Here is a 15,171-nt window from a genome sequence, read left to right on the forward strand (position 1 = left end):
AAGGATGTGAGGGTATGAGGTCGAATCCATTTGAGTGGACACCATTTTGAAAATTGTTTTATGTGAAACCAAACTTTCTGGACTGTTGTTCAAATAATTTGTTATCTATTAAAGTATAAGCTTCTGTCTTAAACATCCTAAATAATGCCATAGATTAAGTTTTTGAAAATGTTTAAACCCCACATTTAATGAAAACAGTGAGAAAAAACAATTATCTGATAATCACACGCTGCTATGTATTACTGACCAGCAGATGCCACTAGTGAACGTTGTGAACAGATAATGAGGCTCTGAGTAATTAACTGTTTTTCGCCACAATTTGGTGAAAGAGCCGAAGCCTTCAGAAAGCCTTGGTTTCCCATGATTACTATTAACTAGCTAGGCTAGCGTGCGCATTACTATCTAGCTAGCTACCATCCTGCGAAAACAGAAAAACTTCAAATAATAACGTTAGCTTTGGTCTTTTCTACTTGACAAAATATAGATTTAGTTGAAATACACATTTGTTTGTTGAGAAAAGAGTTAGGGCTTTCTTCTTCTTCTCTCTGGCGTTTACTGTTTGGGCTTTCTAAAGAGCATAGCAATCCATCTTCTTCTTCTTTGGTATTATGGCGGTCTGCAAACAAAAATTATAGGTGCATGCCGCCAACTACTGTATTGGCTGTGTATCAACCTGCTAGTCTGTGGAATGAATTCATTACACTTTGTGAAAAATTGCTCGTCCTACTAACCCTGCACCCATTAAAACCTCACCACTATTCCACTATTTTGGCCCTATCTGATCCTACTCCATGGCAGCAGACTGGGAGGACGGGACACTATCGTTCAAAACATCTTGTAACTCTTCTGCAGTAAAATCTCGTACACCGAAATACTTCTCTGCAGCTGCCACCACAACATCTGTCATCTGTAATTTACGTTCCATTCCTGCAGTACAATTGACCACTGTTTTACAGCCTGTGTTCGTAACGGCTGCTCAGTAAAACGACTTGTCTTGATTTGTCATAGACACTTGCTAAAAAACCTTAATGAGCAAGCCTTCCTTCATGACCTGGCCTCTGTAAATATGTATAGAATCGAAGACGCTTAGACCTTTTTTTAATATTTTCAGTGTTATTGTTAACAAACACGTCCCCATAAAGAAAATGGGAATTATGAACAGGTTCAGACCCTGGTTCGACCGTGATCTGGCAGAGTTACTCCACCTCATTGCCCGTCCAACATTTCCTCATCCCCCACCCCTTCTAATGCGACTAGCCCTGATGCTCTTCGCTCTTTTTCCCCGGCCCCACTACAAAGTTTCTCCCTGCAGGCAGTCACTGAGTCTGAGGTGCTAAAGAAGCTCCGTAAACTTGACCCCCAAAAAACATCTGGGTCAGATGGTTTAGATCCTTTCTTCTTTAAGGTTGCAGCCCCTATCATCGCCAAGCCAATCTCTGACCTTTTTAACCTGTCTCTCCACTCTGGGGAGATTCCCATTGCTTGGAAGTCCGCCACGGTGTGTCCTTTATTTAAATAGTTATAGGCCAATTTCTATTTTGCCCTGTTTATCAAAAGTGTTGGAAAAACTTGTCAATAATCAACTGACTGGCGTTCTTGATGTCTATAGCATTCTCTCTGGTATGCAAAAAGCTTTTGATATGGTAGACCATTCCATTCTTGTGGGCCGGCTAAGGAGTATTGGTGTCTCTGAGGGGTCTTTTACTTGCTTTTTAACTGCCTCTCTCAAAGAATGCAGTGTATAAAGTCAGACCATCTGCTGTCTCAGCCACTGCCTGTCACCAAGGGAGTACTCCAACGCTCAATCCTAGGCCCCACGCTCTTCTCAATTTACATCAACAACATAGCTCATGCAGTAGGAAGCTCTGTCAGCCATTTATATGCAGATGATAGTCTTATACTCAGCTGGCCCCTCCCCAGATTTTGTGTTAAACGCTCTACAACAAAGCTTTCTTAGTGTCCAACAAGCTTTCTCTGCCCTTAACCTTTTTCTGAACACCTCCAAAGGTCATGTGGTTTGGTAAGAAGAATGCCACTCTCCCCAACGGTGTGATTATTACCTCTGAGGGTTTAGATCTTGAGGTAGTCAACTCATACAAGTACTTGGGAGTATTTCTAGACGGTACTCTGTCCTCAGCACATATCAAAGTTGCAGGTTAAATCTAGACTTGGTTTCCTCTATCGTAATCGCTCCTCTTTCAAACCAGCTGCCAAACTAACCCTGATTCAGATGACCATCCTACCCATGCTAGATTACGGAGACGTAATTTATAGATCGTCAGGTAAGGGTGCTCTCGAGAGGCTTGATGTTCTTTACCATTCGGCCGTCAGATTTGCCACCAATGCTCCTTATAGGACATATCACTGCACTCTATACGCCTCTGTAAACTGATTATCTATGTATACTCGTCGCAAGACCCACTGGTAGATGCTTATTTATAAAACCCTCTTAGGCCTCACTCCCCCCTATCTGAGATATCTACTGCAGCCCTCATCCTCCACATACAACACCCGTTCTTCCAGTCACATTCTGTTAAAGGTCCCCAAAGCACACACATCCCTAGGTCGCTCCTCTTTTCAGTTCGCTGCAGCTAGCAACTGGAACGAACTGCAACAAACACTCAAACTGGACAGTTTTATCTCAATCTCTTCATTCAATGACTCAATCATGGACACTCTTACTGACAGTTGTAGCTACTTCGCATGATGTATTGTTGTCTCTACCTTCTTGCCTTTGTGCTGTTGTCTGTGCCCAATAATGTTTGCACCATGTTTTGTGCTGCTACCATGTTATACTGCTACCATGTTGTGTTTCTACCATGTTGTTGTCATGTGGTGTTGCTACCATGCTGTGTTGTCATGTGTTGCTGCCATGTTATGTTGTTGTCTTCGGTCTCTCTTTATGTGGTGTTGTGGTGTCTCTCTTGTCGTGATGTGTGTTTTGTCCTTTATTTGAATGTTTTATCCCAGCCCCCGTCCCCGCAGGAGGCTTTTTGCCTTTTGGTAGACCGTCATTGTAAATAAGAATTTGTTCTTAACTGACTTGCCTAGGTAAATAAAGGTTAAATAAAATAAAATGTCCATGAATGCCAAAAAACAACCTTTCTGAAGCACATGTTATTACTATCACTCTCTATTGGCCAATTCACAGGGATCCTCACCCTGGACCCATCTTCCTGTACAACTCTCTTTAGCTCAAATGAAATCACCGGCCCCCCTTTTGATCTCCAGCACCAAGGGTACCCCTACAGTTTACACACACAACGTTTTCAACCGATACTACACTTTCCTTTGTCTGATGTCCTCCTGCACACGTCTCACATCTAGGAATTTCCCTCCTACACACTGCTACCAGAGCATCAATATCTTCCGTGAAATTTGAAAGTTCACCCACGTACGTCGACATCGCACAATGTCATGCATAACGAATGAAACAGTCAGCCATGATTGCAAGGTCAAAAATGAGTTTGCTCACTTGAGTACCGACAACAAAAAGTCCAATACGTCCACTAAACTCTTCAGCTCGCTTCTTTCTGAATGTATGCCCACTGCTATGGTAAGGAGGAGCTATGTTAAGTTGATAGAGTGACATGTGCCTCTATCTATCAGAATATGTCCCACCCATACACAGATTATGGCACACCCACCCACACAGGTTATGAGCAGAGGCATGCCCTGTCCTTTGAGTGAATACAATAGGCAGTAGATGTGTGTGACACTGGGGGCCGTGACACACACACAGACATGCACATCATGACAATAAAACCATGATTCAGCCTCTAATAGGGACACATAACAGAGCATCAGAATCACACCATAGATGTCACCGTCTGTGTGTGCGTGTGTACACGTCTTACAATACAGTACTTGTGAGAATTAGGGTTAGGGTTAGGAGTTGGGGTTAAGGGTTAGGGTTATGGTTAAGGTTAGGGTTAGTGTAAGGGTTGGGGTTAGGGAAAATAGGATTTTGAATGGAATTCAATTGTTGGTCCCCAACTGAGAAGTGAGTTTCACAGATTCCCATCTGCTACACGTGCATGTGTGTGTGATGTGTATGTTGGAATGTGAGGATGTGTGTGTGTGCACCACAGAGAGAGTAACAGAGATACTATGTGCATAGTAGAGATATACAGTGCATTCGGGAAGTATTCAAACCCCTTGACTTTTTCCACATTTTATTATGTTACCGCCTTATTTTAAAATGGATTAAATAAAAAATTGTCCTCATCAATCTACACACAAAACACCGGCTCTGACGCTCGTCGGATGTGGCAGGGCTTGAAAACTATTATGGAATAAAAAGGGAAACCCAGACGCGAGCTGCCCAGTGATGCGAGCCTACCAGATAAGCTAATTGGCTTTTATGCTCGCTTCAAGGCAAGCAACACTGAAGCATGCACAAGAGAAACAGCTATTCTGGATGACTGTGTGATGACGCTCTCGGTCGCCGATGTGAGCAAGACCTTTTAACAGGTCAACATTCACAAAGCCGCGTGACCAGACGGATTACCAGGACGTGTACTCACAGCATGCGCTGACCAACTGGCAAGTGTCTTCACTGACATTTTGAACCTCTCCCTGACCGAGTCTGTAATACCTACATGTTTCAAACAGACCACCATAGTCCCTGTGCCCAAGGAAGCGAAGGTAACCTGCCTAAATGATTACCGCTCCGTAGCACTCATGTCGGAAGCCATGAAGTGCTTTGAAAGGCTGGTCATCGCTCACATCAACAGCAACCCCCGGATACCCTAGTCCCACTCCAATTCGCATACCGCCCCAACAGATCCACAGATGACCCAATCTCAATCGCACTCCACACTGCCCTTTCCCACCTGGACAAATGGAACACCTGTGAGAATGCTGTTCATTGACTACAGCTCAGTGTTCAACACCATAGTGCCCACAAAGCTCATCACTAAGCTAAGGACCCTGGGACTAAACACCTCCCTCTGCAACTGGATCCTGGACTTCCTGACAGGCCCCCCCAGGTGGTAAGGGTTGGCAACAACACGTCTGCCACACTAATCCTCAACACTGGGGCCCCTCAGGGGTGTGTACTTAGTCCCCTCCTGTACTCCCTGTTCACCCACGACTGCATGGCCAAACACGACTCCAACACCATCATTAAGTTTGCTGACGACACAACAGTGGTAGGCCTGATCACTGATAACGATGCGCCTGTAGGGAGATCAGAGACCTGGCAATATGGTGCCAGGACAACAACCTCTCCCTCAATGTGAGCAAGACAAAGGAGCTGATAGTGTACTATAGGAAAAGGCGGGCCAAACAAGCCCCCATTAATATCGACGGGGCTGAAGTGTCCACATCACCAATTAACTATCATGGTCCAAACACACCAAGACAGTCGTGAAGAGGGCACGACGAAACCTTTTCCCCCTCAGGAGACTGAAAAGATTTGGCATGCGTCCCCAGATCCTCAAACAGTTCTACAGCTGCACCATCGAGAGCATCCTGACTAGTTGTATCGCCGCCTGGCATGGCAACTGCTCGGCATCTGACCGTAAGAGGGTAGTGATGTACTGGTACGGCCCAGTACATCACTGGGGCCAAGCTTCCTGCCATCCAGGACCTATATACCGGAGCGCCAAGTCTAGGACCAAAAGGCTACTTAACAGCTTCTTCCCCCAAGCCGTAAGACTGCTGAACAATTAATCAAATGGCCACCGGATTATTTACATTGACCCCCCATCCATTTGTTTGGTACACTGCTGCTACTCGCTGTTTATTATCTATGCATAGTCACTTCACCCCTACCTACATGTACAAATTACCTCAACTAACCTTCACCAACGCACACTGACTCTGTACCGGTACCCCCTGTATACAGCCTCGTTATTGCTATTTTATTGAGTTACTTTTTATAATTTTTTACTTTCGTTTATTTGGTAAATATTTTCTTAACTCTTCTTGAACTGAACTTATTAAAAATAAAAAACAGAAATACACTACCGTTTGAAGTTTTGGGTCACTTAGAAATGTCCTTGTTTTGAAAGAAAAGCATTTTTTTTGGTCCATTAAAATACATCAAATTGATCAGAAATACAGTGTACAGTCGTGGCCCAGAGTTTTGAGAATGACACAAATATTAATTTCCACAAAGTCTGCAGCTTCAGTGTTTTTAGATATTTTTGTCAGATGTTACTATGGAATACTGAAATATAATTACAAGCATTTCATAAGTGTCAAAGGCTTTTATTGACAATTAGATGAAGTTGATGCAAAGAGTCAATGTTTGCAGTGTTGACCCTTCTTTTTCAAGACCTCTGCAATCCGGCCTGGCATGCTGTCAAATTAACTTCTGAGCCACATCCTGACTGATGGCAGCCCATTCTTGCATAATCAATGCTTGGAGTTTGTCAGAATTTGTGGGTTTTTGTTTGTTCACCCGCCTCTTGAGGATTGACCACAAGTTCTCAATGGGATTAAGGTCTGGGGAGTTTCCTGGCCGTGGACCCAAAATATCAATGTTTTGTTCCCCGAGCCACTTAGTTATCACTTTTGCCTTATGGCAAGGTGCTCCATCATGCTGGAAAAGGCTTTGTTCGTCACCAAACTGTTCCTGGATGGTTGGGAGAAGTAGCTCTCGGAGGATGTGTTGGTACCATTCTTTATTCATGGCTGTGTTCTTAGGCAAAATTGTGAGTGAGTCCACTCCCTTGGCTGAGAAGCAACCCCACACATGAATGGTCTCAGGATCCTTTACTGTTGGCATGACACAGGACTGATGTTAGCGCTCACCACCAAGCTTTATTCCGGATGTCCCAAACAATCGGAAAGGGGATTCATCAGGGAAAATTACTTTACCCCAGTCCTCAGCAGTCCAATCCCTGTACCTTTTGCAGAATATCAGTCTGTCCCTGATGTTTTTCCTGGAGAGAAGTGGCTTCTTTGCTGTCCTTCTTGACACCAGGCCATCCTCCAAAAGTCTTCGCCTCACTGTGCGTGCAGATGCACTCACACCTGCTTGCTGCCATTCCTGAGCAAGCTCTATACAGGTGGTGCCCCGATCCCGCAGCTGAATCAACTTTAGGATATGGTCCTGGCGCTTGTTGAACTTTCTTGGGCGCCCTGAGGCCTTCTGCAGAAATGCAGTTGAAATGTTTTCTGGGGGGATTCAGTTAATTTGCATGGCAAAGAGGGACTTTGCAATTAATTGCAATTCATCTGATCACTCTTCATAACATTCTGGAGTATATGCAAATTGCCATCATACAAACTGAGGCAGCATACTTTGTGAAAATGTACATTTGTGTCATTCTCAAAACTTTTGGCCACGACTGTTGACATTGTTAATGTTGTAAATGACTATTGTAGCTGGAAACAGCTGATTTATTATTGAAAATCTACAAAGGCGAACAGAGGCCCATTATCAGTACCCGCAATAGTACTCGCAAAACAATAGTACCCGCAAAACACCAGTGTCATGACTTCCGCCGAAGTCGGCTCCTCTCCTTGTTCGGGCGGCGTTCGGCGGTCGACGTCACCGGCTTTCTAGCCATCGCCACTCCATTTTTCATGTATCCATTTGTTTTGTCTTGTTCCATGCACACGTGTTCCCCAATCAATCTACATGTATTTATTCCTCTGTTCCCCATCATGTCTTTGTGTCAGATTGTTTGTGTTACGTGTTTGTTGTTGACGCGCCAGACTGGTTTGTTTTTTCCGTGATATTTCACCAAGATGTTTATTGTTAAACATAATTCTTGTGAGTGTTTTGCGCGTTTTTGCACTTTTGCCTCAATAAAGTGTGCGCCTGTTCACAAATCTCTGCTCTCCAGCACCTGACTTCACTACCAGTATGCACACACCTTACAACCAGTCTCAACATCAACATTAAGAGGCGACTCCGGGATGCTGGCCTTCTAGGCAGAGTTCCTCTGTCCAGTGTCTGTGTTCTTTTGCCCATCTTAATATTTTATTTTTATTGGCCAGTCTGAGATATGTCTTTTTCTTTGCAACTCTGCCTAGAAGGCCAGCATCCCAGAGTCGCCTCTTCACTGTTGACGTTGAGACTGGTGTTTTGCGGGTACTATTTAATGAAGCTGCCAGTTGAGGACTTGTGAAGCATCTGTTTCTTAAACTAGACACTCTAATGTACTTGTCCTGGGTCTGCAGCCCAGAGTCTTCAGTGGCGGTCTGCAGCCCAGAGTCTTCAGCGGCGACCTTTAGCCTAGAGTCTTCAGCGGGCGGTGGGCGGTCCAAAGCTTCCGGCGATGATCCACGGTCAGGTTCCTCCGGACACACAGAAGCGGGGGGATCAGCGGGTGGTGGGGGTGCTACACCCCGAACCAGAGCAGCCGCCAAGTACAGATGCCCACCCGGACCCTCCCCTATAGGTTTAGGTTTGCGGTCCGGGACTATGACATTTCTAAGTGACCCAAAACTTTTGAACGGTAGTGTATGTAAATGTGATATTTCTGTATTTAAATTTGAAAACTTTTTAAAAACATGTTTTCACTTGGTCATTATAGGGTATTGTGTGTATATGGGCAAGGAAAAAATATATTGAATCCATTTTGAATTCAGTCTGTAACACAACAAAATGTGGAATAAGTCAAGGAATACTTCCTGAAGGCACTGTATGTAGAGCAGTAGGTATATTAGAGTGAGATATGTCAAGAATCCAGTATATAAATAAATATGCGGTGTGTATAAAGTGTAACTAAAATGCAATGTAGAGTGGTAGAAATATTAGAATGAACTATGTCGAGAATACAGTATGTAAAAACACAGCTGTCAGGAATCCCGCTTCCTGAGTCTGTTTTCTGCCTGAGCTGACTGTTTTTTTGTTTTGGAGTCTTTTGTCTGAGGTTCCTAAACGCACCGTCTGGTTGCCAGGCGACGAAGCTAGGCGGGAGAACTTTTGATTGCCCGCACCTGCATCTCATCAACCATCTGCACACCTGGTCCTGATCATCACCTCTTCATAAGCCCTGACCTGACATCCATTCCCTGCGGGATCGTTATCAACGAACAGTATGTTGTGCCAGCGTATCAGCCTCATGTTTCCTGAGTGTGTTTTGTTATTCTGTACTTGTTGCTGGTGACTCACTCCCATTTACTCTGTCTACAGTCATTCTCCCGGAACATTCAACTCCCTTGCCTGGCCATCAGTGGATTCAGTGACTTCATTGGATCAACCCATTCACTCTCATCAACTCACCTCCGCTGCCGTTCTGTCTCCTGGATTATTCAATTTACACATCAAGACTACCAATAAATACTCACCTTCATTTTACTCACCTTGTCCTGGTCTGCTTCTGGGTTCTGTCTTAGAGAATTGTGACAAAAGCAAAATTGATATAATTGCAGGAAATTAGCTTTTGGACCTGAGTCAGGAATATAAATTATAAATATGTATGTGAATGGTGTGTATGGACAGTATGTGAATAGATAAAGGTGTGTATAGCAGTACTTTTCCTCTGTACCTTAAATATTTGTGGGTTTCAATATTGTTAGCACAAACACAGTGTCCTCGACTCCTCCCCCCCTTTCCATTCCTGCCTGTTTGTGGCAGTCTGCAGAGGGGAAAGGAGGCGGAAGAAGATGAAGAAGTGCTCTGCTCCTGGACTAAACTCTTTTCACCTCTCCTTGCTTCTCCAGTGAGCTGCTGCTAAGATCTCCTTTTGATCTCTGCACCTGTTGCAACTCATCAGCCAGGTGAAGGGGATTATATCTCTCTCAGCCATAACTTTTTCAGCTGTCGTTCCAGGAGAGCTGTGGAACTCATTTAGTTAAATTGCAGGACAATTGGACTGCTCTCCCTCCCTCACTATTTTCTTCTCTCTGTGTCCAGCCCTGCCTCATGCTCTGAGTGAGTCTGTGTCTGGCTGTGGCTTGGAGCTCCAGAATCTTCCTCACCGGAGAGAAGGCATGGAACACTAGAGTAGAAAACTGAGAGGTAGAATTCTGTGATATAATTCAGATATAGAACACTTCGGTAGAATTTCTGAGTAGCTTTCTGAGCTGGAACTTCTAGCAAGATTTTGGGAAATCTGAACTAGAATACAGAGCTGGAATACTTAATCGGAACACTGAGCTGGAACTTTTCAGTGGAACATTGAGGTAGAATCCTGAGGCAGGTAGAGTAAGGAGGATGGGAGGTCATACTGCAGTGGTGTGTTTGGTTCTGCTGGCCCTATTCTGTGTGCTACTGCCCAGAGCAGGGGAGAGTGCAGGAGGCATTGTCTCTTTAGGCCAGGCTGTAGAGGAGATAGGGATGGAGGCCCTATATAGACAGGAGTCCCAGGATGAACCAGTTAAAGAAGAGGATCTCACAGAGACACAAAGCCAGACTAGCAAGGAAAAGAGAGCCACAGAGGAGGATGCCCTACCAGGTAAGAACGAAGCCAACCCACTGGACATAGACGTCAGTTCAACGTCTAGTTTTTATTTACATTTGGTTGAGTTGTCAACTAGTGTGAATTCAACTCAGCCAAAAATGTCACCCTGTCATTGAGGTTAAAAGTTTGATGAAAAAACTACAAAATTCTCTTATGTTGAAGACTTTTTGCAAATCCGATCAGTTTTCCACGTTGATTCAAAGTTATCACATTGAAGTTTTGGGTTGAAATGACATGGAAACGTTGATTCAACCAGATTTTACCTAGTAGGAACATTCATATTATAATGCTATATATGTTACTAAGTGGAGAATTGGGTCCCATCTGAGTTGTGGCTAGAAACATGGATGGTTTTACCTACTAGATGGGACCCAATTCAGCTGGAGTACAGGCCTTTGTTCCAGCCCAGCAATAACACATCTTATCATCGTATCAGCTAATGATCAAAACCTTAGTAGTAGAATCATCAACAGTGTCTGGTTGTTGGGCTGGAACAGATGCCTCCTTCTAGGACGAGGATTGTAGAACGTTATATGACATCATCAGGCAGGCACAGGGGACAGGGCACAAGGCAGGTGGAGGAGAGTGTTGGTCTTGAAAGAAGCCAGCAGTTTCCTGAATTACCCACACACACCTTTCAGTCACTATGACAAGTCCAACAGTGTCCATACAGTACTCTTACCATACAGTACTCTTACCTGTCTGTCTCCAGCTCACTCATACCTGGACTGTCTCTTGGCCCAAAGCAGAGTAGACCTGGGACTGGGGAAGTTTCAGTCTTCTGCAGTAACAGACCTGGCTGGGCTCTGAGTTCAGCATCTTGGAGACAGATTTGTACAGTCCACTTATATTTTCTGAGATTCACAGCTTAACATGGAGTAAACTTCAGCACACACATCTGTTGGTTTAATCAGTCCAATTTCCCAATTAAATTGCACTAAAACCTTGTATTTACATGGTAATTACATTAGCTAGTAGGTACTGTATAACTATTTTGTGGGTACACATTGTTACATGGTGCACCACAAACTGTCACGAATCCCACCGAAGGCGGTTCCCCTTCCTATTCGGGCGGTGCTCGGTGGTCGTCGTCACCGGTCTACTAGCTGCCACCGATCCCTTTTTCCCTTTTTTTTGGTTGGGTCTTATTGTTTTCACCTGTTCCTTGTTGGGGTTTGATTAGGAGCTATTTAAGCTGGCAATGCCCGCTTGCTGTTGTGCGGGCTTGTTTCTCCAGTGTAGTGTTGGTGGATGTGTTTATTTGCTTTTACGCAGTACTGTAGTGGGTCCTGTTTTGGCCCGGTCTGGGTTTTGCGCCTAGTGTATTGGCGTGACTGTATTCAGTCCTGTATTAAATTGCATTCGTCCTAACCTCTGCTCTTTGCGCCTGATTCCTGCACCCACACGTTACAAAAACGTACTACTACTGTTACAGGCTACATATTTCTTAAGGACAGGGACAGGACAATGTTGATGATGCTCTGACAGCATGCCATTACAGTTTGACTGGGTTACTAATGGAGAGGAATATTGAATACACATGAATATGACATGAATACACAGCCTCTGTTCCACAGATACAGTTGAAGTTGGAAGTTTACATACAGTACACCTTAGCCGAATACATTTAACAATTCCTGACATTTAATCCTAGTAAAAATGTAGTCTGGCTTTTTTATGGTGGTTTTGGAGCAGTGGCTTCTTCCTTACTGAGCGGCCTTTCAGGTTATGTCAATATAGGACTCGTTTTACTGTCGATATAGATACTTTTGTACATGTTCCCTCCAGCATCTTCACAAGGTCCTTTGCTGTTGTTCTGGGATTGATTTGCACTTTACGCACCAAAGTACGTTCATCTCTAGGAGACAGAACGCGTCTCCTTCCTGAGCGGAATGACGGCTGCATGGTCCCATGGTGTTTATACTTGCGTACTATTGTTTGTGCAGATGAACGTGGTACCTTCAGGCATTTGTAAATTCCTCCCAAGGATGAACCAGACTTGTGGAGGTCAAAAAAATAGTGATTTCTTTTGATTTTCCCATGATGTCAAGCAAAGAGGCCCTGAGTTAGAAGGTAGGCCTTGTAATACATCCACAGGTACACCTCCGATTCACTCAAATGATGTCAAATAGCCTATCAGAAGCTTCTAAAGCCATGACTTAATTTTCTGGATTTTTCCAAGCTGTTTAAAGGTACAGTCAACTTAGTGTATGTAAACTTCTGACCCACTGGAATTGTGATCCAGTGAATTATAAGTGAAAAATGACTTGTGTCATGCACAAAGTAGATGTCCTAACCGACTTGCCAAAACTATAGTTTGTTAACAAGACATTTGTGGAGTGGTTGAAAAACAAGTTTTAATGACTCCAACCTAAGTGTATGTAAACTTCCGACTTCAACTGTAGGTCACTGGCACAGGTATTCAAACAGCCACGAATAGAGAGAGGGAAATACCAATGAATACACTCCACTGACTTCTGTAGTTACACAACTTCTTGTTCCTGATAGAATAATTTGATATCTTGATGATAATAATCAATAATCAATTCGCCTTGACTAATGCCCAAGGTTTGTAAGACAATGGGTTAAATAATTAGGCAAGGACTCAGCTTTCTGCAAAAGGTTTCTGTAGCTTTATTCAGAGAACGTTCTGAGGTCAGGATAACAAAACAGTCATTTTATAGTTCTTGCTTACTTATGCACATGCATTTACACACAAACTGTTGGTGACCTGCATCCCCCATTGACTTCCCACACTGTTTATCACTATCTAGCTCAGCCTGTTCCTTTCCCTCAAGGTTAGGAACCCTTTGAAGTTTTACTGCCTTTACCATCTGTCCCCTACTCCCTACACTAATTACATACACACATTTCTTTCCCTCTCCAGTGGTTCCTGGACTTTCTGGGACTAATCAGACCAATCGATCACTACATTGATCATTACATTGATTATTCATTAACCATGCTGTATGACTAATAATTCATCATGGTTTATTGATTCATTTACCTTTATTAGATAATTCTCTTATCAGTTCCCCAAAACAATACAATACAATACAATACAATGCCCTCCGTGGCGATATAAGCAGCACCATCAGTAAGTAGCACAAGAGCACAATTATATACACATCCTTTACGTAGCATGCAGCATACTGTAAATATGTACATTCAGAGGAAGTGGCAGAAAGAAGAAAATCTTTATTTTATCCTTTACACATCAGATAGAAAAAAAACACGTGATTATGGAATGTTTTAATGCCATGTGACATAATGTAGAAACATTTACATAAACCCAGATGAGATCTCCTTGACCTTGGGTGTGGTGATATCACTGCAGTCCCTCTCCTTGGTGTGTGTGTGTGTGTGTGTGTGTGTGTGTGTGTGTGTGTGTGTGTGTGTGTGTGTGTGTGTGTGTGTGTGTGTGTGTGTGTGTGTGTGTGTGTGTGTGTGTGTGTGTGTGTGTGTGTGTGTGTGTGTGTGTGTGTGTGTGTGTGTGTGAGTGTGAGTAGAGGACCCTGTTGTTTCACCATGTGAACAGAGTATCTTTTCTTCAGCACAGGACACCGTCATCTCCTCTCAGTCACACATCCCCCCCGCCCCCCGTTAGCTCAGCTGTGCCCCCTGCTAGAGTGATTCTGTCTGGGAGATTTCCCCATCCCCTGTCTGGTCCGGGAGTTCGGTCTGTCTGTCTTTGTTTCCCACTGTTTTTCCTCTGTCACCATCTCTCTCTGCCCCCTCTCACTCTATCACTCTATTTCTATTTGTTTATCTGTCTCTCTATCTCTCATCAGTCTACTTCAGTAGCAGAGAGTTGGTGTTGATGTATAGCCTTTGTTTGAATGCCATCTTGTCATATCCTGGCATATCCGACTGCTATAGGATTGTTATGTGCTGTTAAACCTGACATTTGACCCTCAGGAATCAATATGTCAAAATGACCAAGTTTATTAACTTTCCTTTCCCCCGTTGACACCAAGCCAGGGTCAGGAGAGCCGAAGAGGAAGAGGAGGGCAAAGGGGATAAAAAGAAGGGCAAGAAAGACAAGAAAGACAAGAAAGACAAGAAAGACAAGAAGAACAAGGAGCCCAAAGTGCCCAAGGCCACCAAGAAGCCTAAAGCAGACAAAAAGCCAAAGAAGGGCAAAGAAAAGGGGCCACGGACAGAAGCACCTACAACTCCACCACCCACAACTACCACACTACCACCTACAACTACCACACCACCACCTACAACTACTACAGAGGTGTACACAGAAGCAGGTAATGCAGTAACACACCACTTTACTACTGTAATCAACGTTTTCAATAAAAACGGACTAGAAATGGTTGATTAGATTTTTTTATTGGCTTTGCATTGTGTGAGTAACAAAGTTGTTTGTAATCCTTTGATCTCTGTCCCATCTGAAGCTCCCACAGAACCTGACCCATACCCAGACTACCCCTACCCAGACAACGGTGAGACCATGTGTACAGATGACAAACCATTATAGAATTTCTCTGAAGCCGGAGCCGGTGAATGAATGAATGAATGAATGGAACCAAGGCATCAATGACAAAAAATACTAATTTCAATTAACTTTACTAACTACTTCAAAATTATTATCAAAGTATTTTTTTTAAATACTAGCTATTAGTTTAAACGTGTACTATAGGTGTATAACCTACCAGCTCTCACAGTCTCACGTCAGAATTAGATGCTGCTGCTGCGCCTTCTTCACCACGCTGTCTGTGTGGGTGGACCATTTCAGTTTGTCCGTGATGTGTACGCCGAGGAACTTAAAACTTTCCACCCTCTCCACTATTGT

The 15,171-nt window shown here is 43.7% G+C and overlaps 2 protein-coding genes across 2 annotated transcripts in view; both read left to right on the top strand.

Moving 5' to 3' along the window:
- LOC123730377 (inactive carboxypeptidase-like protein X2) overlaps positions 1-15,171 on the top strand; it is a 70,828-nt gene that overhangs the window by 38,102 nt on the left and 17,555 nt on the right. The window lies entirely within an intron of this gene.
- LOC145863993 (uncharacterized) lies at positions 9,599-14,856 on the top strand. The gene is made up of 3 exons (XM_082968777.1): positions 9,599-10,361; positions 14,345-14,626; positions 14,774-14,856. Exons 1-3 carry the CDS (start codon positions 10,121-10,123, stop codon positions 14,854-14,856), a joined length of 606 nt encoding a protein of 201 aa, XP_082824903.1. The 5' UTR covers positions 9,599-10,120.

Source organism: Salmo salar, chromosome 24 (genome assembly GCF_965601325.2).
Source record: "Salmo salar chromosome 24, fSalSal1, whole genome shotgun sequence".
NCBI lineage: Eukaryota > Metazoa > Chordata > Actinopteri > Salmoniformes > Salmonidae > Salmo > Salmo salar.

Bases quoted from the DNA above. Each gene is read 5' to 3' on its own strand.
- LOC145863993 (XM_082968777.1), top strand. From the start codon at position 10,121: ATGGGAGGTCATACTGCAGTGGTGTGTTTGGTTCTGCTGGCCCTATTC. The intron at 10,362-14,344 runs GTAAGAACGAAG...GTTGACACCAAG, and splicing joins AGAGGAGGATGCCCTACCAG to CCAGGGTCAGGAGAGCCGAA. The intron at 14,627-14,773 runs GTAATGCAGTAA...TCCCATCTGAAG, and splicing joins AGAGGTGTACACAGAAGCAG to CTCCCACAGAACCTGACCCA.